The sequence below is a fragment of the Odocoileus virginianus genome, chromosome 14, assembly GCF_023699985.2.
Source record: "Odocoileus virginianus isolate 20LAN1187 ecotype Illinois chromosome 14, Ovbor_1.2, whole genome shotgun sequence".
NCBI classification, from domain to species: domain Eukaryota; kingdom Metazoa; phylum Chordata; class Mammalia; order Artiodactyla; family Cervidae; genus Odocoileus; species Odocoileus virginianus.
Genome location: NC_069687.1, coordinates 34,102,972 through 34,127,282, shown reverse-complemented (window position 1 = coordinate 34,127,282; position 24,311 = coordinate 34,102,972). Strand labels below are relative to the sequence as shown.

Genomic DNA, 24,311 nt, shown 5'->3' with positions numbered 1-24,311 from the left:
CGTTTAAGATGGGAAATGCATCGTAAAGGCTGAAACACAATCCAGAGCAGAGTACGTACTTAATAATTGTTTCTTACTTGATGAAAGTGAAGGAGTTATTGATTAATGGAGCAGGGTCTATAAGAAGCAGGCATGTCATGAACCAAGAATGGCAGTTAGTATTGATAAGAATGACATTTTTCAAGGAAATCAGAGGCAAAGGAAATAAGGGTAGCAAGATATAAGGAGGTTTTGTTAGAACAAAAGGTAAATGGGGATGGTCAAGTAGAGTGTTCTCCATGATCTTGGTAAAGTAAAAGGTAAAGTATCCATGGTGAGAGAGGATGGAGTAAGAGGGTCCAGGAACGTGGGGAGCTTTTAAACAATTATGGGAAACGTGATAAGGTCTCAGTGAGACCAGATTCTGAAGAAGCCTGTATTTAGTTAGGTGTAAATGACTGTACATGGGCAGACAATTGCTACTGATTCCATCAAATATACACTTAGATTGTTCTTAGTGCAGAGTTTATCAGCCCAGACTCAGGAAATACCAATTGCTAGAGCTTTTTGTCCCATTTGGATGAATAATAGCCATAGTCGACCTACGCAGGTATAGAGAAGATAAAAGTTTATATTCCACATTGCCAGTTCAGTGGCTAAATCTTGGAGCAGTTCAGTTCAGTTCAGTCACTCAGTTGTGTCTGACTCTTTGGGAACCCGTGAACCACAGCACGCCAGGTCTCCCTGTCCATCACCAACTCCCGGAGTCCACCCAAACCCATGTCCCTCAAGTCAGTGATGCCATCCAACCATCTCATCCTCTGTCGTCCCCTTCTCCTCCCATCTTCAATCTTTCCCAGCATCAGCGTCTTTTCAAATGAGTCAGCTCTTCACATCAGGTGGCCAAAGTATTGGAGTTTCAGCTTCAACATCAGCCCTTCCAATGAACACCCAGGACTGATCTCCTTTAGGATGGACTGGTTGGATCTCCTTGCAGTCCAAGGGACTCTCAAGAGTCGTCTCCAACACCACAGTTCAAAAGCATCAGTTCTTTGGCGCTCAGCTTTCTTTATAGTCCAACTCTCACATCCATACATGACTACTGGAAAAACCATAGCTTTGACCAGACGGACCTTTGCTGACAAAGTAATGTCTTTGCTTTTTAATATGCTGTTTATGTTTGTCATAACTTTTCTTCCAAGGAGCAAGCGTCTTTTAATTTCATGGCTGCAGTCACCATCTGCAGTGATTTTGGAGCCCAAGAAAATAAAGTCTGTCACTGTTTCCATTGTTTCCCCATCTATTTTTGCCATGAAGTGATGGGACCAGATGCCATGATCTTAGTTTTCTGAATGTTTAGCTTTAAGCCAACATTTTCCACTCTCCTCTTTCACTTTCATCAAGAGGCTCTTTAGTTCTTCTTCACTTTCTGCCATAAGGGTGGTGTCCTCTGCATATCTGAGGTCATGGATATTTCTTCCAACAATCTTGATTCCAGCCTGTGCTTCCTGCAGCCCAACATTTCTCATGATGTGCTCTGCATATAAGTTAAATAAGCAGGGTGAAAACATACTTAAGACCTTAAGCCTTAAGCTCCTATTAAAAGGCCCAGGAACATAACTCCTGAATCTGACTTGGGATTAGAGTGGGCAGTAGGATATAAATTTACCTGCTTAGCTCACTGCAACTGAGCTATCCTGTACTGTCCAGTAGTCTTGCTCTGTCTGCTACTATGAGGCCCATATCTTTGCACATTTCTCTGAGGAAGAAATTCCAAATGGTCTTTTCAATTCTTGTAAAGCCACAGACTACCTAGGCAATATTGATATCCCTGAGACTTGAGGGATAAGACCCAAATATGTAGATAAATAGATGGATTGATCAGAGTTTTGGTTGTTAACTCTCAACTTTTACATTTCTAATTCTTGATACCAACTAAATTCTAAACCTGTTCTTTCCCTTTGTTTTATTTCATATATTTTAGATCTTTTCATGATTTTATTTCAAACTCCTCAATTCCAAATCATCAGACATTTTTTTCCCTGTCAACCTGTATCAATCATCCATCTTTGGGGGCCCATTTTCCACTAACTCCTGGATGTCCACTTTCCTGCTATCTGATTGTCAAATTCTGAAGCATATATCCAGAACACCGCTTTATTTGAACTCCTTTATAGATTATTTCATAGTCTGCAGAGCTAATATTGCCCTAATAAAGCTGAAAACAGTTGTTCAGTATTTCCCTAAGAGGCAAAGCACCAATTAGAAAAGCTGGACTTATGAAAATGTGTTAGTATGTCCATTTGAACTTATCAATAATTTCCATCTAATGACTTTAAGAGCATGGACAGAACATAGCAGAAAGGGCACAAACATCAGAAGATATCAACTAAGTTTTATATTCTGGCTAAGTTTGAATTCCACCTCTGTTGCTTACTGACTCTCTGAAGTTGGGTAGTTTTCTTACTTATCAAATGGAAACTAGATAACAAATACCTGAAGAAGTGTATATAAGTTAAATAAAATTCCATATGCAAAATACCTAAAATGGTTCCTAGGCAAAAGGATTTATTAATGTTATAATTAATCTCAGAAATTTCCTATAGATTTATTGTTTCCATTTCTTCTTCATTTGCTTTATTATAATTCAATATCCATTCTTTTTTTTCCATCACATCAGTCTAGATTTTTGCTTTTGAGAATTCCAATATTATTAATTATATTTTGGCACAATTTTTGAAGTTTACATGAAGATTTTAGAGCCAATCCTATTACAGTAAGGCCAGTCTACCTGTTTTTTGCCTCCCTGAAAAACTAAGATGCTTTTCCTTAGTATTATTTTGTATGCATGCAAATATATTCCTTGTAGTATTTGAAAGTGACCATAGATTTTGCAAAGCAAAATATCCCGTTGCTAAATACTAGTGTAACATAGGAATACTTTAGTGTGTGTTCCCTCAAGCTTAAAGAAGAACAAGACACTTATAGTTTAGTTTCTCATTTAGCCTGTCAGATTATCTCTAACAATTTTCCAAAAGTAATTTGAAAAAACAACCCATCCAATTCTTCTCCATCTCCCAGTTCTCCTTTCCTCTGGTTTGACTGAGCTCTCAGGCACACCCTCTGGGGTGGTGGTGAGATGGCTGTCATAGTTCCCGAGGACCCCTTGGAGTTACAAGTCCAAGCAATCATACCGTTTTCTGAACATCTCAAGTTAATATAACCAGGGAAGGGGGAGTAGATGCCCAGCAAGAAGTAGAGCAGGGGGTCGCCCCCGTGGCCCCATCAGAAAGCCTCCTAATCCTGTGTAAAGACAAACCTGTAGCCACGGAGTTCAGGGTAGGTTGGGTTCTAGTCTACCCAGTTCAGCATTCCCCAAACCATGTCTATGATTTCTCACCTTCAGGCCTTAGAGCACTCATGTGGTGGAGTCTCCCACTTGTCAAAACATTTTCCGTGAAAAGATGTCACAAATGACTAGTAAATAATTTTTCTTCTCTTTGGGCTTCCCTGGTAGCTCAGTCGGTAAAGAATCTGCTTGCAGTGCAAGAGACCCAAGTTCGATCCCTGAGTTAGAAAGATACCCTGGAGAAGGAAATGGCTACTCACTGCAGTATTCTTTCCTTGGAAATCCCATGGGCAGAGGAGCCTGGCAGGCTATAGTCCATGGGGTTGCAAGAATCAGACTTGACTTAGTGACTAAACCACCAATGGTTTATCAATATCCATTCACAGTGGCTTACTCTCTTTGTGTAAAGCTTTCAAGTCACTTATGATTCTATCAAACCATATTATTTATAAATTAAAATAACAAGCTGCATTTCCATCTGTCTCATTCACTGGGATTTTTAATATTTGTTTTATGAAAGAAGAGGTAGGTAATAATACCTTATTAGACAAATGGTCCTGGGACATTGGTAAATGATTTAAGAACAATAATAAACCCATAAAAATAGATCCTGATTTCACATCTAATTCCAAAATAAATTACTAATAATTTTCAAAAGTTAAATGTAAAAAAATGAATCCAATGAGAAATAGGAGAAAATATAAGGTTAATAATTATGTGTTCTCAGGGAAGGGCTTCCTAAATGTAACTCTAGTGACAAATTATCCATGAAAAAATTTGCTAATTGAATTCAAGAAAAAGTATCTAGCCTTAAATATCAGAAAACTTTAACTTTATGACAAAAAGACAAAAATATTTCTAACATATAAATGTAATCAGAAATTTTCATTTATCAGATTTATAAGGGAACTAATTATTCCTACCTCAACCCCCCAAAAAATGTCTGGCAATAGAAAACATGAGCTAATCCTGTGAGATTTTTTCCTGTCAAGGAATGTCGCAAGTCAGAGGTGTAGGGACTGGACAATTTTTAAAACTCCAAGAGGACTATAATAGTGAGGAGAGAGTGAAGTGAAGTGAAGTTGCTCAGTCGTGTCTGACTCTTTGCAACCCCATGGACTGCAGCCAGGCTCCTGAGAGGGTAGTATTTCTAATAAGAGAGGCAAAAATATCTAAAAGGAATTAGGAAACTTTTTGTATAATAGCAGTAGAAAAGTGGTTGCCAGGGGCTGAGTTTGGGGGGAAAAGGAGAGGTGTTTGGTCAAAGGGTAGAAACTTTCATTTATAAGATGTATAAAGTCTGAGGATCTAAAACAGAACATGATGACTACAGTTGATTACACTATATTGTATAATTGAAATTTGTTAAAAGGGTAGAACTTAAGTATTCTTGCCACTCTTCCCAAAAAGACAAATATGTGAAGTGACAGATATATTAATTAACTTGGTGGGAAGAAACCTTTCACATATGTGAAACCTTTGATATATGTGCATCAAATCATCACATTATACAGTTTAAATATCTTAAAATTTTGTCAATTATACATCAGTAAACTGAGTGGTGGGGGGTAGGGAGAAATGGAACATTTAAAAATCTATGTCCCATGATACTGGGAGTATTGAATTCTTTGAAGCATTAATTCAACCTACAATGCATTTCCTTCATTATTATGTTTAAAATCCTCATTTCTGTATACTTGGAATGGTCAGTTCTTGCATGATGAAGATTTGTCTTAATTCACGGTGTTTTTTGTTTTGCTTCTTAGGTACCAACAAAGGACCAATGGCTTTCTCAACAACTGCCCTACCACCACCTCCACCGTCCCATCCAGCCAGCCAACCACCATTGCCAGCGTCTCACCCAACACAATTGCCAGCCCCAAGTCTACCTCCCAGAAACATTAAACCTCCCTTAGACCTCAAGTAAGCAAAAGATTCTTTTGCCATTACTTTGTCAATCTCTTATCAGAAATTTTCAAACTATGCTTGGCTGAGTGCTGAGGGTTCCATGTGACTCTGGGGGAAACACAAAAGTGGTCAGTTAGCAGGGAGAAGAGATGGCTTAGCAAGCTGCTCTCACACTTCCATATCCTTTAGCAATTCTTATTTATCTGTTTTGGCAACGTTTTTTCCTTAAGAATTCATTTGAGGAAAATTTCTAGAGCCTTTTTAGAAGTTCTGAAACATTCTTCAGATCAACACAACCACCGTCTCGTTAACCTTCATCATCATTTCTACCACCACTACCATTAGCATCACTGCATCACCACCATCATTACCAATACCACCACCACTACCATCACCACCACCATATTTTATTGGCTGCCTGTAATGTGCACTTTACATATATAATCCTTATGACTTCATTGAGTGGATAGTGTTTTTGTCATTTCACAGATAAGTAAATGGAACTTTACAAAGGCTAAGTAACTCTCAATAGAAGACTGTCAGTAGCAGTCTGAGTCCACTGTATACTTTTAACCACTCTGCTAAATAACCTCCTGTAAGTAAAAAAAAAAAAAAAATGGAGGTTTTTTCTGAGTAATCAGATTTCTGACTGTGTATTAAAAAAATAGGAAACTTATTCAAGCCCACTCTCACTTTTCTTAGATGGTACTTTTTAGAAATGTCAGAACTGTTATGTACAGGCTCTTTATCCGTGATTTACCAGAAGAACTGGTTGAGAAAAAAGCAAGCAGAGGACTCGGATAGAATGAAATATTGTTTTAAAGAGAAATAGACATGGCAAGCATAGACTCCATTTGCAAGTCAGAGTAGATCTTCTATTTCTTCTTCTAAAAAATTGTTTTGCATGATTATCCTTTACCACAAATATGCCAAAAATATTTAACTACAGTTGTTTTTCCTTTACTTCAATCCCCTACCAGATTGATATTCATTACATCTAAAGTACTTAATATCCATAATCCTTATGATAGATTCAATTAATATCATGTCTGATTGACAGCTTTCCTTCAATGCTGATAATTACAATTTAGAGTAGGAATTGAAAACACACTTGTCATGGGTAGCCAGTGCTACATTTCACTTTATTAGGCTTTGACGGGGGTGAGGGGGCGCTATTGGTTAAAAGCAGAACTCCAACTGACTAGGAGATATTAGAGCAGTTTACTATCTTGCATAAAACCTGCATTTTACATTTATGTTAACCACATGCCCTTCCATGCATTTGAGTTTATGAACCCTAGTTTAATGACAACCAGCTACCAAAGGAGAATATGAGCCATTTGCCTACTAACGTATGAGTGTCAGATAAATATTAACTTAATTAAAATAACTAATATGTGCTCTTATATAAACTTGATTTCTGTATAAATGAGTTTCTTTTCACATGTATTAAATCCTGTGTCTTTATCCTACTCTGAAGAATTTAATCCATTAGATTTTGATCTCAGTACTTTTGAGGCTTATTATATGACCCTATCCCAGCAGCTGGCTTTAATTAGGCTTCTGGATCCTGTGTAATTCTAGTGAGAATTTCAGTAAATACCTTGAGTATGAATTCCTGATAATTTATAAGGCAAAAAGATTGGTAATTCTTTGACTGACGAAGTCATGGAGGAGGGTTTATCACTATTCCTGTTGTTTGAGAGTCCCCAACACCAGTCCTAGGTTTGGTGATCAACTGCAAGGACACACAAGACTTAGCGTACAGGAGTACTCATGGCTAAGATTTATCCTAGTCATACTCTTCTTCTAAACTTGGCAGTGGACAGAGTAAAACTGCTTCTTTCTCTAGCTACAAAAATGCAATACATGTGTGGTATTGCTTCCCAGGGAAGCCTATTAGAGTCATCTTTCTATTGAAAGCTGCCACCTAGGCACCTTCTGCCTGAAAGTGAAGTCTCTCAGTCGTGTCCAACTCTTTGCGACCCTGTGGACTGTAGCCCACCAGGCTCCTCCGTCCATGGGATTCTCCAGGCAAGAACACTGGAGTGGGGTGCCGTTTCCTTCTCCAGGGAATCTTTCCGACCCAGGGATCAGACCTAGGTCTCCCACGTTGCAGGCAGATGCAGGCAGACGCTTTAATCTCTGAGCCAGCCTAGCAACTACCAAAATACCAGACTTCTAGAAGTAAAGCAGGTGTTCACCATAAGTCGTGTTGTTTATACAGTCTAGGCACAGCAAAGCACTCTTATCATTAGGCAACTTTTCCTATCAGTTAAAGGAATGCTTTAGAAGCTGAGTTCCCAGATATAAGCCAACAGACTATCTTGGCAGAAGATACTTTTTAAAATAGCAGCTTCAGGCCTGCTATGTTAACTCTTTTCTGTAAACCTGCCCCCTAGAATCCACCATGATAAGGTGAGGAATACAAAGCTGTAGAAGGAAGAGAATTTCAAAGAGACCAGTAGCCTGGACTACTGTGTCCTACCGATGCTGGTCAATTTCCCACATTTGTAGGAAATTCTTACAAAGTCGAAAAGAGTCCACCAACCAACCAAGTTCAAATTTTTGCTCGTAACATTGCTTACATCAGAAATTAGCAAAATCCATCAGTTGTAATCAACTTAACTTCATCCTTATTTCATTTTATTAAGGACTCCTAATTCAAAAGTCTGATTCATTTAAGAGTTACCAACTCCTCAAAATGTATACTCTCAGAAGAAAAAAAGATGCTGAGAAACAAGAATTTAGATGTTACATTGGCTAGATTCGCTGAAACTGTCACATCTAAAAGTTAAATGTCAGACGAAGATGAAAGCTAAGGTATATCTGTAAGATGATTATTTTTTCAAAAGTAAAAATGTGGTATATGGTGTAAGACTTTCAGGCTCCCATCAGAGAGCCCAAGTAAAATCCAAAATGAAGAAATATCTAAGTTGGAAACTTTCCCCCCAAGTAGGGGAAGCTAGAAAAGACACAAAGAGGAAATGAAAGTAAAATGGGTCTTGATAGTCAGGCTCACATTTTATATTTCATGTGAGAGGGAAATTTATGGAACGATCTTTAAGTAAAATTGTGAAAGGTGGGTGTCTCTGTGCTTTTTCTTTGCACCACCACCCTTCTAGTAATTATTTTGTGAGGCACCACATTGTGCCTTTGTAATAGAAGTTCAGGAAATATCAGTGAACAAAATAAAGACCCCTACTCACACAAAGCAGGAGGCAAGAGACAAAAGGGAAAAAATAATAAACTAGTAAAGAGTATAGAATGTTAGGAAATATCAAGTGATATGGGATGAAGTAGAACAGGTTAGGTGCTGCAGTGTAAGTGCTGGGGACAGTGTGTTGCAGTTTTAAAAGGAGAGATGAGGGTCGCTCCCCTTATAAAAAGTTATACTTGAGAAAAGACTCAAGGAAGTGAAGGCGTTAAAGCATGCAGGTATCTGGGGGAAGACCATTCTAGTCAGAGAGGACAGACAGAACAAAGTTCTCGAATGTCTAGGGGCTCGGAAAGAGGTAACTGAGGCTGGAGTAGATGGAAGGTGTAGTAGAGACAGACTCATGCAGGCCCTGAGGGTCGTGATAGAGATGATGGCTCCTATCCTAAGTGACGTGGGAAACGCTGAAGCGCTTGAGTGGAGCAGTGATGTTTTCGTTTTCAGGCTCATCTTTTGTGAGTATTACCTTAATCGCTGTCTGAAAAAAGGTAGTAGGCAAATGTTGAAGAAGGAAACCAGTTAGGAAGATCCTACAGAAATGCAGGCAAGATACTCTAACCAGGATGGTGCAGTGGAGATGATGACAGGGGTCCAGATTCGGGATGTACTTTGAAGGTAGAGACCACAGAATCTGGACTTAGGGTATGAAAGGAAAAGAGGAATCAGGGCAGCTCCAGGGTTCTGAGCCTGAGTAACTCCAAGGATGATGTGTCCATGACTGAATGAGATTGACTGAAGGTGAGCAAGTTTGGGCGTGGGGGAAATCGGGACAGCACAGCTGTGCAAAGCTTGTGGTGTGCATGCAGGCAGAGATGTTGAGGAGGCAATTAGATGTAAGAAGTGAAGAGCTGGAAGGGAGCTCTGAGTTATAAATACATGTTTGTCGTGGGCATAGACTCCATGCTTCAAGTCAGACATTGTTAGGATCACAGAGAAAGTGCATTCCTAGAACAAAGGATTAGAACAAGAACCAGTGCTCAGGTGAGGGACCAGCTCCCCAGAGGCATAAATGACTGATAAGGTTCACATTTCCCCCAGGGTGTGGAGTCTGTGTTGCTTAAGGCAAGGAAAAGAACTTCTAATGTGGATCAAACGAAGAATTTCAGGAGATCACATGGCCTTTATTACCTGCCTACTTCCCAGAAATCACTTGTAATTATATCATTCAGGTCAGAATGCCTTAAGAATGTAAAGAATTGGAGGCAGGTGAGAATTTAAAATAATAAACATGTTTTTTTTAAAAAGTAGTTGAAGCCAAAGTTATACTGCATTTTAAATTGTATTGTTTCCCCACCTAGTGGTCAGAAAGCAGCTAGCTCCATTTTCTACTTTATTCAGATTGTCTGAAGAGGAACTGAAATGGGTCAGAAGAGATCGTTTATCATTTTGTTCAAATCAACTTCTTTAGGGTAACATATTTCTTGGTGCCACTTTAAAAAATTAATTATAATTTTAACAATGTAACTAATTCTTCATATGAATATAGAACCAATAGTTGAATATTTTAGTATACAAAGCAAATTACATGGTTATTAATAGTAATGAGACAGGAAAAGTGAAGTTATAAGAAATAACAACTAATGGAAATGACTAAGGTTGAAAAAGGAAAGCTTAACCAGATCTTACCTTGAGGTCATTCTTACTCAGTGTGAGATTTTTCTGGCTCTAAAATTAGAGGAAATGTAAGAATTCACCATTGTAACCTTTTTTATTAGTTAGAAATATTTAACATTTTCTGAAATTTGAGACTTGCCCTATCAGTCATGCACTCCCAGACAGACTTATCTAAGTCCGTTGACTTAAACAAGTCATCATAGTTGTATAATTTCTCATGCATTAAATACAGGAAGATGTGTTCCAGAGAAAAAGTCACTGGATTTCATTTTCAGTGAGGGCAGGCATGGAACAAAGTGTCACTTAGATTTCCTCTGTCTTTAAAAATCAAACTGACAAATGCTAGAGTCACAGAATAAAGGTCATGAATGGCAAATAAGGTATAAAGGTCAGTAGCTTCCCATCTTTAAAAGTCAGGATATAGAACTCTAATAGCTTTCTGAGCATGACAGTCATAACATTAAATTAGTTTTGCTTTTCTTTTTTAATTCCTTATGCTAAAGTAGAAAAACAAAGAACTATAGTGAAAGACCTTCTTAAATAGACGTCCTTACTGTAACAACTGATAAGCCTCCTTTTCTTTTTCACCCACTCCCTCTGTTTCATTTTCTAGGACTTGGGTTGTGACTGGTTTTGTTGATTATCTATTTCTCTCCGTTTGGCTTTTCTCAATGATTGTAATACTTTTTTTTTTTAACAATTGGTGACAGTTTGATCTGGGTCTATCACTGACACTCACCTCCTTCTCCCCCTCATCTTTCTTCCTTTTATTCTTCACTGTTATTCCTATTCTTAACATTATTTCATACTTAGTGAATATTTTGCTGTTCTATACATGTTGAATTCAGACCTATATAAAACTAAAATTTAGACGCTATAATGTTGGGTCTATGAATATATGTATGCATGTAAACATTACCTACAAGTAATAAATGGTTTGCATTAAATGCAAGTACATATGTACGAGCATGCTACACAGATCTTCATTTTGCAAATATTTGTTACTCTTCCATGTGTTTCAGGAAGTTAACTGCAAGTCCAGTAGTCTTTTTAACTTAATATTATTTTCAAAAATAATAAACAGCTTGCTTTAGTAATAAATGCTAGTTTCTTAGTGTTACTAAGACAGCGTTAATTTAGTCAAAAGTCCTATACCTGATAAGAATTATTCTAACAGCTTCCTAAAAATGACAGTCATAATAATAAATTAACTAACAAAGACATAATCTCGTCGTACTAAGGGTTTATGATCTTATAGTAAGAATAGAGACCTGCAAGTAATCGATGTATAATTATAGTAATCCAGAATAGTCTCTGTAGTGAGTAATGTATGACAATGGAAGTAGCAACTGCATGAGCTTGGGAGAGTTGAGATAACTTCACAGAGGAGGGAGTGTTTAAGGAGAATCTTAAAGATTAAGCAGGGCCTCCGCAGGGGATGATTAGAAGGGAGGATTACTCCAGAGAAAGCCAATAGCGTGGGCTAAGCATGGAGGAACATGAAACCAGTGTTCAGAGAATAAGTGAATTCAGTGCTAATATCTGAAAAGAAGATGCTGTAAGAAGAAGAAATATGAAAAATAAAACTGTAAAAGAGCAGGACTGATCTTACGGACCTGTACACTATGAAAAGGACAATAGACTTTATTCTATAGAATGTCAATGTATTTTGATGTCTGAGGTGTTTCACATCTTATGCTGTAAATTAATACTCAATTCACAAAAGTTAATAGTGCCAAGGCCTAATTTATTTTAAGTACTTAAATTCACATAACTTGCTATGCTATTTATATACCCAGTAATTTTTATTTCAATAAAAATGATTATTTTCAGGGGGATCTTTGATAAATGATTGGACAACTCAGACTAAATTCTTTCATATCAATACTTGTGCTCATAATAAACTTGAGTAATTAAACTCCTTTACATGTTTGACATTGCATGTATGAATTTACATACTGAATTTTATTTTTAAGCATTTCTGATGCCTGACTGAACAAATTTCATAACTTTACTCAGCAAAACCCTCCCAAGAATTTGTAAACAACTCATAAATCCATTAAATCATATCCAGTTCCTTTAAATAATCCAATTGCATTTACAATTGTAAATCCATTTACAATCTGGATTTTTCAGATACTTTTAAAGAAACATATTTATTTTAAAAAATGTTAGGCATATAAAAAGCAAGGAGAATAATATAATGAGTACCGATATACCCCTCCCCAACTTCAACAATTATAAGCTCACTACCAATCTTGTTTTATCTATATACTACCCACTTCCCTCGTCTCATATTATTTTGAAACTAATATCAAACATCATATGATTACACTGGTAAATATTTCAGTAGGTATTCCTAAAAATAGACCCTTTGTATTAATATAAAACATCAAGCCATTATTCAGTTGTCTCTTAAATCCTGTGTGGGTTTTTTTGTTTGTTTGAGTAAGAATCCAAGCAAAGTCTATGGCTTTTATGTTTTGCAATTCTCTTTCAAGCTATAGGTTCCCCTTGTATTACTTTCTTTTTACTTATTGCAGTTTATTTGTTGAATACATCAAGTTGTTGGTGGGCATTATAGTTGCCCACTGTGCTGATGGCTTCCTTATAGTAAGCTTATGCGCTCCCCATTCCTCTGTAAACTGGCTGTTGGATATAGACAAGCATTTGATCAAATTTTGTTCTATTTTCTAAATGTGTTTCTTTCTTTGTTTAGGTAAGACATAAGACTCCTTCCTAGGTGATGGTGGATTTTTTTATCAGGAGCTCATAGCTTTAGCTGACTCTGTTTTGCGAGGCCAGCAATCATAGACATTCAACACTTAAGAGTCCTCACTTTTCAACCAAAATAGCAAGCCTAACTCATGAATATCTAATGTAACAAATTTCTTAAACATAACAAACACTTAAAATATTGAACATACATTATTGTCCCAATGATTAGAAAACTTATTTCACAGATTTTTGTATCATGGGTTTGAATTACTTCATCCTTTCTGTATAATTCTGAATCTTCTAAGATCTAAAAACGCCAACTAAGAAAAACAAGTGTCATTATCAATCTCACTGGCCGTTCACACTTACCTAGATAGTAAGCTATGCATATATGTTAATTTTTAAATGTTCAATTTTTTGAGTGTCTTTATTAGATAAGAGTTTATGACTACATATATGTATCTAAGGTATTTCTTCCAGAGTCACAAGGACACCCACTAAGCCTTTTTTATGGCCTTAGTGATAGCAAGGCTTTTTCTGTTCACATTCTTCAAATGGTATTATTTCACGTTAGAAAGATCACTTTGGCAGCTGCATAAAGGAGGGACTTTAAAGGTAGAAAAGATGAAGCACAATTCTCGTTCAGTTCAGTTCACCTCAGTTCAGTCGCTCGTTACTAGAAGACTATCCAGAGGCCACTACAGGGGTCCACACTAGTGATGGTAGAATCCTGCTCTTGTGTCTAGCAGGACAAGGGAGAGAGATGGAAGGGGAAGTGTATTATAGGAGATATTAAATATGTAGAACTGACAGAACTTGATTAAATTGACATAGCATTGTAAAAGAATGAGAAATAAAGGCTCTCACTTTTTGAGTGAGGCTTGGGTGGTGAAGTGAATTTTTGGTGCAAGTCACCAAGTTAAGAAATTGAGTAGGAAAAATAGATTTAGGCTGAAATGAGAAAGGAAAACCTCAGCTTCAGGGATGTTAATGTAGAACCATCAGTGGGACATATAAACACAGATAGAAGAATGAATATATAGATAGGCAGATGATAGATAGATGTGTCTGAAACAAAGAATATGAGATTCTCTAGGGACTAGAGATTTCAATGTGAAGTCACCAACATAAAGATACTTTGTGAAGGTAAGGAAGCATATGAGAATATAAGACCATCTAGGGGCAAAGGTAGAAAGAAAAAAATGAGGAAGCCAAGACAAGAACACAAAAGAACACCATCACTTAAAAGAGAAGTCAGGAAACTAACCCACAAAGAAAATTGTGGGATCAAGACCAGAGAGACAAGACATGAGCCAGAAGAGCTTTCTCGTGGAACCAAAAGAGGCTCCAGGAAGGCAAAATAGCCAATATGCTGTTAAGGGCCACAAAGCAATCAAGGAAGCTGCAGGCTGAGAAGTGTTTAGTGGATTCAGTAATTAAGCCTTTTAAGAGTAGCTTCAGTGAAGGACTAGCAAAGAAGTTAGCTTGCAGTCAATGAAGAAACAAGGGGAGGTGAGCAAGTAAAGTGAGCGTGGACAGTTTTTCCTACTTGGACCGGGAAGAGGAAGATGTCCTTGTGGCGATGTGTGGAATTTAGAAAAGTGAAGAGAAACGTGTGTCCTTTATGAATAAGAGTAACTTGGGCTGAGCAAGGAAACAGTACAATAAGTCCCTTACATATGAACAAGATCCATTCCAAGAGGACGCTCATAAGTTCATTTGTTCTAACCTAGGTTGTAAGTACTGCTTAGGCTGTAACTACAAGCCTTGCTATCCAACTAACACAATGGGCTATATAGTACTTACTATAATAGGTTTATAATACTTTTCACATAAATAATACATAAAAAAAACAAACACAAAAAGTAAAGAAAATATTTCTACTCTTACGGTACAATATCTTCAAAATACACTAGAACATGACAATAGCTGGCATGCAGGGGCTGGTATTGAGTGAACAGGCGAGAAGAGATGCTAATTGGAGGAGGGAGAAGAGGTGGGAGATAGCAGAGCTGAAGGATCATCAGCAATAGGAGATGGAGGGCAAGCTGCAACTTCATATACTCCTGACGTAGTTGGATATGCAAACACATACACACATTTGCATCTTTGAAAGCTTGCAACTTGAAGATTTGTTTGTAGAGGACTTACTATAGTGAGATATTTAGGGATGGGGAGGGAAAGAATAATAATAATAATAATAATAAATAAATAATATGATGACACACAGAAGAAAACAAATAAAAGGAGTGAAATAACTGATCATTCAGATAGCATTCAAAACACAGATGGAAAGAAGAACTTTGGTCAGGAGATGTAAGGATGGGTGTAATTGTAGATAAACTTGGAAGTTAAAGGAATGTATTTTCTTAAGAGAGTTCACTCCCAATAACAGCTAAATAGTGAAATAAGAAACAAAATCATCTAATGATAAAGGGAAGGAGACAAATAGGAGATTTAAGGGAAGAAGTAAAGGTCTTGAATAGTTATCGAGAAGAATGATGTAAAAGAAAATTGACTAGGAAAAAGATGTAATGAGATTATAGGATAGTGTTGGGAGTGCAGCTGAGACTGAATGTCAATTATTTGTAATCTCCCAAATCAGTAAGATGACAATTTTCCCCAGCTATGCAGATCAACCAAGAATAGAAATAGAAAATATAGATGGGTCCATAAATCATTAAAGATTCATGTGATAACGGCAAAGAGTCGGACACGACTGAGCGGCTGAACTGAACTGAACTGAACTGATGAGCAGTTGGAGTGAAGTGGTTTGAAATGAAGCACCTTGGAGTCCAAGCCACAGCTGATGGAAGCAAAGCCAGGTGGAGAATACCTAGAAAGGGGGGAGGAGCCAGGACTGAAACTAATGGCCTTTGAAATCTATACCATACGGCCAATTATATGCCATCAGAACCCAGAATTGACTTATTGATATACTGTGATTTTTAACAGAAAAACATATTACTGCCCTGAAACTATGGATTAATTGTAGGTGCTCACTTTGAATGGACAGTGCTGGACACAAGTTCCCCAATTCTCCACTTTTTTGCAGCAGTAGCAGCATCAGTACAAATCTGAAACCTGTTCTACTGACTTCTGAAGTTTCAAAGCAGAGTAAATATGAAAGAGAAAAGAGTTATTTTTATCTTATTTTTAAATTTTTATTATTTTTATTATTACTATTGCCTGCACTGGGTCTTTGTTGCTGCTCGCAGCCTTTCTCTACTTGTGACAAGTGGAGGCTACTCTCTAGTGCAGTGCATGGGCTTCTCGTGGTGGTGGTTTTTCTTGTTGTGGAGCATGGCTTCAGTAGTTGTGGCATACAGGCTTAGTTGCCCGCAACATGTGGGATCTTCCCAGACCAAACATGTGTCCCCTGCCAGATTCCCATCCACTGGACCACCAGGGAAGTCCAAGAGTTATTTTTAAATAATCCTTTTATTTTTTTTTCTTTTTCATTATAAGAGGAGCATCTACTTATCCCATTTTCACTTTTTCCTCTCTCTTGTTTTCAGAGGCCCTGTAAATGAAGAAAATCAAGATAGTGTCATGCACTCTGATGGTAAGAGGCAAATGCTGTTTTATTTTTTGTTCCCTCAGATATGACAGTTAGAGTTAATTATTCTCATAGGGTCATTAATGAGTCATTATCATCATTAGTCCATGCAAGTCCTCTCGTTTTACTTGTTTATTCCCTTTTCTCTTCACGACCCACTCTCTTTCCTTCCTTCTCTTACCAGAGTAAAATATTTTAATGCACTTAGTGTGTATATGTATTTTGTACACATTCTTTGTATATTGTTGTGTGTGTATATGTATATATTTCAATTTACATAAACAGTATATTATAGTTCATTCTGGTCTTTTTTTTACACTCAGACTAATGTGTTTTGTGAGACCCATCCGTGACGATATGTATATTTAATTTATTTCTGTTCACTACTGCACAGCTCTTCATGGTATGCATCCTATGCATATTTCACCTCCAACTCACTATTACCGAAAATGATATTAATAGTTCAGTGCACCTTCTTGTCCATATCCCCATGTGAACCCCTGAGAGCCTTCCTTTAAGATGTGTATCAAGAAGTAGAGTGACTGCTTGTAAGCTATGGCATATTCATTTTGACTGAATAGTACTGGAGTACTTTCTAGAAGAGCTACATCTGTGTGTAGTCCCATCCCAGGGCATGAGGATTCCAAGATGCTTGCCTTTCACCAGTGCAGAGGCAGATTTCCAGTTGTTTCCAATCTTCTGTGTATAAGATGTCTTGTTCCAATTTCATATCTCAGCTTACTATTGAGTTCAAAACCTTGATTTGTTTATTAGCCTTTGTGGTTTTCTCTTCTGTAAGTTGCCAACTCCAATTCCTTGACCATTTTTTCTGGGGGTTGGTATCTTTTTCTGGATGACTTGCAGGAGTTCCTTTGTATTCCAAATATTAATACCATGTCAGTTGCAGGGTGGAGAAGGCGATGGCACCCCACTCCAGTACTCTTGCCTGGAAAATCCCATGGACAGAAGAGCCTGGTAGACTGTAGTCCATGGGGTTGCTAAGAGTCAGACACGACTGAGCAACTTCACTTTCACTTTTCATTTTCATGCATTGGAGAAGGAAATGGCAACCCACTCCAGTGTTCTTGCCTGGAGAATCCCAGGGACGGCGGAGCCTGGTGGGCTGCTGTCTATGGGGTCACACGGAGTCAGACACGAATGAAGCAACTTAGCAGCCACAGCAGCTGTAGGAATTGCAAATATCTGCAAATATCTTCTCTCATTTTGTCCACTGTCTATTAACTTAGTCCATACTGTCCTTCATTGAACATAAATATGTTTTGATATAATCAAATTTATTAATACTTACTTTGTAATTTGTACTTTTAAAGTTTTATTTAAGAATTCCTATCCCTAGGAAATAAAAATATTTTCTTCTATTTTCTTCTATGAACTTTATCCTTTATAGTTAGTCTTTGATTGTTTGCAGTCCACTTTTGAGGAATTAGTAGAAACCTAGATTTTTTTTTTTCTCCCCTGGAGAAGGAAATGGCAACCCACTCCAGTATTCTTGCCTGGGAAATCTCACAGACAGAGGAGCCTGACAGGTTACAGTCCCTGGGGTTGCAAAAGAGTCAGACAAGATTTAAAAACTAAACAACAACAAATGTGTGTTCCTATTTGTGTGTGTTTAAATTTTATCTCTGAGCTCTCTGTTCTATTCTACTGGTCTATTCATTCATGTATCAGTTCCACATGGTTTTTACTGTTATTGTTTTAGATGATGTCTTATACCTGAAAATTTGTTGATATTATTAAACATTTACTTGAGCAATAAAATATCTTTTTTTTAATATCTTTTTAAAAAAGCTAATTAACTTGATTCGTTTGATATATGAAAGCAGATCCTTAGGAACAAATGAGTCAAAAATTGTGAACTTGTGATTTTTCTGGTAAAGCCTGTGTTCCACACAAGCCCGCAAAACCAAATGTGGGTGCTTTCAGTGTCCATTTGTAAAGAGACTAAAGTGTCTTCAGTTTTTTTCACTTTTGCATTATTTTATGAGAGCTAATGAAATGATTTTAAAATAAGTTACAAAGTTTAGAAAAGCCATAGTAAGGATCTAAACCACATATTCTATTGTGTACTTCTAAACCTTTGGTAAAGTATAGATTCTGTTAACATTATGAACTGTTTTGAGTATTATGTTACATCTAACAATCCTCTATTAAAGCATTTCTTAATTACTATCCCTTTTTTTAAACACTTCAGGTACTGGAAATCTAGATGAGGTTAGTTTCTCTTTTTTATTCTTCTCATATTATATTGCTGTAACTACAATATGTAACAATTGCTGTGATTTATTTTCCACTGACATAAACCAAAAAATGAAAACTCTTAAGAATAATGGTAATATGTTTCCGTTTGCAGTCTTATTTCACCTGAAATGCTTGAGACATTAAACACCAGTCATTTCACTGACTCGGTAATTTTGTTATGCTAAACAGAAACTGAAGTCTGGCTATAACTCTGAATTACATAGCAAGATATAAAATGAAATCTTTCTGTGCTTCCTTTCCCAGTCTGTCTCCAAAAAGGAAAAAAAAAAAATTAAACACACCAAACATACACACAAATTTATGTTTGTTTTACTGAGTATTTGAGCAGTGTAGTATATATTTGTTCCCTTATTGAATAATTGCAATTAATCATTATTAACGTTTTTCTTGACAGGAACAAGAGAGTGAAGGAGAAACATATGAAGACATGTATGAGTTACATTTTTTCTTACCATGATATTTTTCTTCTAAGATGAATATAATAATTTGTATGAGGAGAATGAATGGATATTCAATACTAGGAGGGGGAAAGTTCAACTGTTCAAATGACAGGCATATAATGATAACCTTTATTTCAATACAAAGGACTAAAGATTCTTTTCTTGTCAAAGGATTTTACAGAGGACTCTGTTAAAATGCCATTATGTGAGAGGTCAGAGTCCTGCAACCCACTAGACAGCCCACAGGCAGGGATCTGGATTTCTTGCTCTCCCTGTTTCTTTGGGCAAGTGAGTTTGTGTGTATATTACAATGTCCTCACCTAGGCAGTACTTTACCTGAAAATTCTGCTCTGAGAGATGGTTTAACACAGCACTGAATCCCCAAGTTTTAACCTGCTTAAGAAGAAAGACGTTAAAAAGAGTTTCCAAGTGGGTTTCTGGGTGGCCCAGGATTAAGAAATTTCTTAGCAAGTGAGTGAAAATAAAAATGAGCATGTTCTCTTATTTTATCTTTTGTTGATTCAAATATGTTCATCTTCCCTACCCAGAATTCAGCTAATTCTGAGTAAAGTTTCTAAACGAAGATTTGTGCCTATGAGTACAAGTGAATATGTGTATGTGAATTTGTACCAGTGAGTGTACTCTTGTGAGCTAGAGTGGGGGGGTGGGTTTAATTGTATTCATGCTGACAGGCCGCAAGAACCTTTATAACAATGACTTCCACTTGCCCTCAGGGGTTGTAAAGGTAGCGGGGGCCCTTTGGAAGGCATCCTCATTTGAATGCCTCCTGCAGGTTTTAAGAACAGTCTCACACACTCAGGAATTTTGACAAGACTTAGCTTTGTACCTTCACCTCTATTCCACATACTATCTTCTGTTTGGGGTAGGAACCTCTCTAAATAGTGCGCCCTAACACATAAATGCCTGCAGGTGCTGAAACAACCAAATTTTTATCCACAGAGACACATCCAAAGAAAAAGAGAAGAAAAGGGAAAAGGAGGAAAAGAAGAGATTAGAGCTGGAGAAAAAAGAACAGAAAGAGAGAGAAAAGAAAGAACAAGAAATAAAGAAGAAATTTAAAGTAAGATCTTGCTTGCTGATGGGTGAAAAAGAGTAACCTCTCTTTTTATAACTTTCATACAAAAGGGGCACCATTTTTTGAAACCTTACATGGTTGGACAACTACTTAATCATTGTTTTCTATAGAGTAACTTCCTTCATAACAGTAATGTTTTTGTCTACTAAACAAAAACATTATCCCTGCACTGAAAATGCAATACAATAAAATCCAAATAAAATATGTGGCTTATAATTTGGATAAAATCTAAACAAAGTATGGTGGAAGCTCAGGAAATTTTATGTCAGTTGAGTGAATGAATACTCAGTTACTCAAATCCATCCTGACTCTCCTCGTTATGCATTTCATCTTACCTGGAAAATTCCATGGACGGAGGAGCCTGATGGGCTACCGTCCAAGGGGTCACGAAGAGTCAGACACGACCGAGCATTTCATATTAACCTACTCATAATATGGGCTCAGGACTATACACATACATATCCCTGTGGCCTGTGTTATCATGGTGCATGGGGCAGAAGTGTCTCTGGATGAAGCAGACCTGTCTCAATAAAACTCCATGAGCCACCCTGACTGATGCTGTCTAGACCTGATGCGCATCTATGCCTTTACTTTAAGCCTATGTACATGCTGACTTCTCATACCCTCTGTTTCTCCTTCCTCATTGACCTCTGTCTTCTCTGATCTTTCGTTCTAACTGAACGGCTCCTATTACTACCACTATACTTGCTGGCTATACTCTCTTGGATAGGCTTGGATAGGCCCATCTGGTATGGGTCTGGCATGTCAGCTATATTTAGAGTGATTATCTAGTCACAAAACTATTCTTCACTTTGAAAAGGATTCATATCAAGTTTCCTTTAAATATTTAGTTCCTCCAGAACATTTAATATATGGTTTGAATTATAAAAATCTGGCTTATATATAATTTCCCAGTGTATTGATTATAGTGAAACAAAGAGGCAACAGCGGGGTGCAGGGAAAATGTAAAACTTAGACTCAGTTGGACAGATGTGGATTCAAATTCCAGCTACATTTGTGAGTTATACAATCATGGGCATATTGCTAAACTTATCTGAACCTAAGATTCTTATTTTTAAAGTGAGTAGACAATATTTCTCCTGAAAGTTTGTTATGGAATTAAATAAAATAATACATGGTGTCTATTATAGGTTCTCATTCAGTTTTGCTTACTATATATGAGCAAAAGTAAGATTGCAATATGAATATTAAAATATTTTACTCATACAGAATGTATGGCTACCAATGTTCATAGTTTTCAAGTGGAAAATGTGGAAAATTAATTTCTTAAATGAAAATCTTTATAACATACTTTTTATGAAGAGATTGTTTATAGTTTTGAAGGAATTAGGTGAAGCTTTTCCTTGTGGGGTTTTTTTTTTTTTTTGGAGAAGCCAATTTTGGAAGAGATTGTTTATAATTTTGAAGGGATTAGGTGAAGCTTTTCCTTGAGGGTGTTTTTTTTTTTTTTTTTTTTTTGGACAAGCCAATTTTGGATGGTTTCACTCATTTATTCAAATAATATTTGTTAGTAAGAAAAAGATAAGATATAAATCACACCACCAAATATGAACTCAAACATTTGTCAAGACTAGGACTTTACACGCTATATTCCTTTCACAAAATTGTTAATAGATGTTCAAATTAAATAAATAAATGTGAGAACTGTTATACAGTTCCACATTTCATTAATTCTATGACAAAATATTTCACATTTTAAAATTCTGAAATTAGGATGCATTGTAACATTGTTGGCACATCAAAGTTTAAATCAAGCTAGTTTACTTTCTTGGTAGTATATAATTAATGATGGTATCTCACAATTCATCACATCGCAAGTTCAATAAATAAAGTAGAGCTTCTTCAAAAATCATGGTGCATATTTGCATATCAAAAGATTCAAGAAATTCTGTTGAAAGACAAAAGATTAGGAAATTAGGACTTTAGGATTCATGGACTCTACTACTCTGCTGTCAAGAAACCACTGTACTATTCAGGATATTAATTATAAAAACATCACATAATATTGGTTTGCTATTCTTTTTATTCACAAAGCTATTTCTAAACTGTTATCTTGTTTATAGCAGGTAATGTCTACTCCAAGTTTATAGATAGCAAGTACCATGAAGTCGAAAAAAGGAAAGAAAATGTTTTTCTCACAAGTACGACCTACCACCACTACTAATCCTTCTCTCTCTTGCTATTTTAAGCCTGCAGAGAACCATCAGAATAATGCACGAAGCAGAGAGGGAAATAACCTCTATCTAGTAAGCAGAACACCAGCATACCCCATAAAAACACATAGCACCCAGCATGTCGCATACATAAGTGGTGTTTGATTTTCAGTCACTTCCTCTTCAAATCTTTCAGAGTTCCCGGGGTCAACAGATCACTGCTGTTCTCTCCTGGCCCCTGAACATGTGCTCACCTATTCTTTGCTGGTTCTCTCTGACCTCTGCAATTTTCCCCTACTCCCTCCTATAAGAACCCTCACCAGAAACAACATTCACCCTCAACTTCTAGTTCAAACCTGTAAATGTTGGTAATAAGCAGGTTAGCAAGTAGTGGACCTAGTCTTTCAAAACTGCATTCCGTAAGGGTTTCCTGAATAGTAAGGAGCTGGTTGTGATTTTTTTTTCCCCTCTTTGCAGCTAACAGGCCCTATTCAAGTCATCCATCAAGCAAAAGCTTGCTGTGATGTCAAAGGAGGAAAGAATGAACTGAGCTTCAAGCAAGGAGAGAATATTGAAATAATTCGCATCACAGACAACCCTGAAGGAAAATGGCTGGGCAGAACAGCCAGGGGGTCATGTGAGTGCATATTTTTCTATGACTTCAAAGTGTTTTCTTTTGAGCCAATCTTAATGTGAAAATTCTTCCAAAGCTAGTCATAGCATTAAGTTGCATTATGCTACATAGCATAAGTACCATCATGTTACAGAGTAGACAAAAATAGGAAGGTTTTAAATGACAAACATAGCTCCATCTTCACCTCACTTGTGTAATATTTTTAGTTGGGAAAAAATGTAAATATAATATCCCAAGGAGGAGCAAAGAGTATTAGGTTCTTCATTGATGTTAAAAAGCAAAAATGTTTCTTCTGAATCACTTTAGAACCTTGAAAACAGACTCTACTTACCCCAGAGCACAACATCATGAGACTTTGACAAAGCACAGTGACGCTGTGTCAACAAGTCTTTAAGTCAGAATTGCAAGCAAAGAAATAAAGGGAAAATTTAAAAAGAAAGTGTACAATTGATATTTTATTCACAACTCCATGATATTTAAACTACAGTTATCTGAACATAAATTGTTCCCCTTTTGGTAGATGGCTATATTAAAACAACAGCTGTAGAGATTGACTATGACTCCTTGAAACGGAAAAAAGGCTGTCTCGGTGCTCTTTCATCAAGACCTTTTGAAGAAGACCAGGAAGTGTATGATGACGTTGCAGAGCAGGAAAATGTTAGCAGGTATATGTAAAAACAAATTGGAAAGCAAATCAAACTATCTCTTTGTCAGAGATTGTGGGTTTTAAGATACTAGAATTTTACTTTCCTAATTTCCTACTACTTTCTATCACTAAGTTAAATTACCAGTAAATTAAATTAATTTACCACTAAATTAAATCACTTCAATATGGATGATAACTCATTTGAAACTCTATAGTCTTTCATTTTACTCTTTGGCTATTTGTGTTAAATACTGCTTGAAATGTAATGGGCCATTGGCAGATGTGTTGTCAATACAATATACTGGTTTGTAATATTCATTCTGATTTGACTTTAAGGCTATGCCTAGAATACATGTGACTTTGTAAAATATGAAGCATGAGATATAAAAGTTAGCTCTAAAAATATAAAATATTTTTCTCTGAAATCTGAGTATAAATATATTTGTCATTGTTATTTGAAAATATAACAAATAGAAATGCTTTTTATGACATCTTTGCTCTTTAAGAGTAAGAATGTAAAAGCTCAATCCGCCATGATCCCTAGCAATCAACTAAGGATTCAACTTTCCATTGGACCTTGTGACCTTCCCCGGAAAAATTACAGGACCATCTTTCTGGGGCAGAGGGACAGATCAAGACATCCTTTCCAGAGGAACCAAAGAGGAGGGCAGACTTCTCTGTCATACTTTCCTTCTCT

The 24,311-nt window shown here is 36.7% G+C and overlaps 1 protein-coding gene across 3 annotated transcripts in view; it reads left to right on the top strand.

Moving 5' to 3' along the window:
* FYB1 (FYN binding protein 1) overlaps positions 1-24,311 on the top strand; it is a 170,085-nt gene that overhangs the window by 118,372 nt on the left and 27,402 nt on the right. For all 3 annotated transcript variants that reach the window (XM_070476614.1, XM_070476612.1, XM_070476613.1), the window contains exons 3-9: positions 5,095-5,251; positions 16,304-16,350; positions 18,557-18,576; positions 19,019-19,053; positions 20,025-20,145; positions 22,812-22,971; positions 23,489-23,633. In XM_070476614.1, the coding sequence (XP_070332715.1) occupies positions 5,095-5,251; positions 16,304-16,350; positions 18,557-18,576; positions 19,019-19,053; positions 20,025-20,145; positions 22,812-22,971; positions 23,489-23,633 (685 nt within the window). The remainder of the gene's footprint in view (positions 1-5,094; positions 5,252-16,303; positions 16,351-18,556; positions 18,577-19,018; positions 19,054-20,024; positions 20,146-22,811; positions 22,972-23,488; positions 23,634-24,311) is intronic.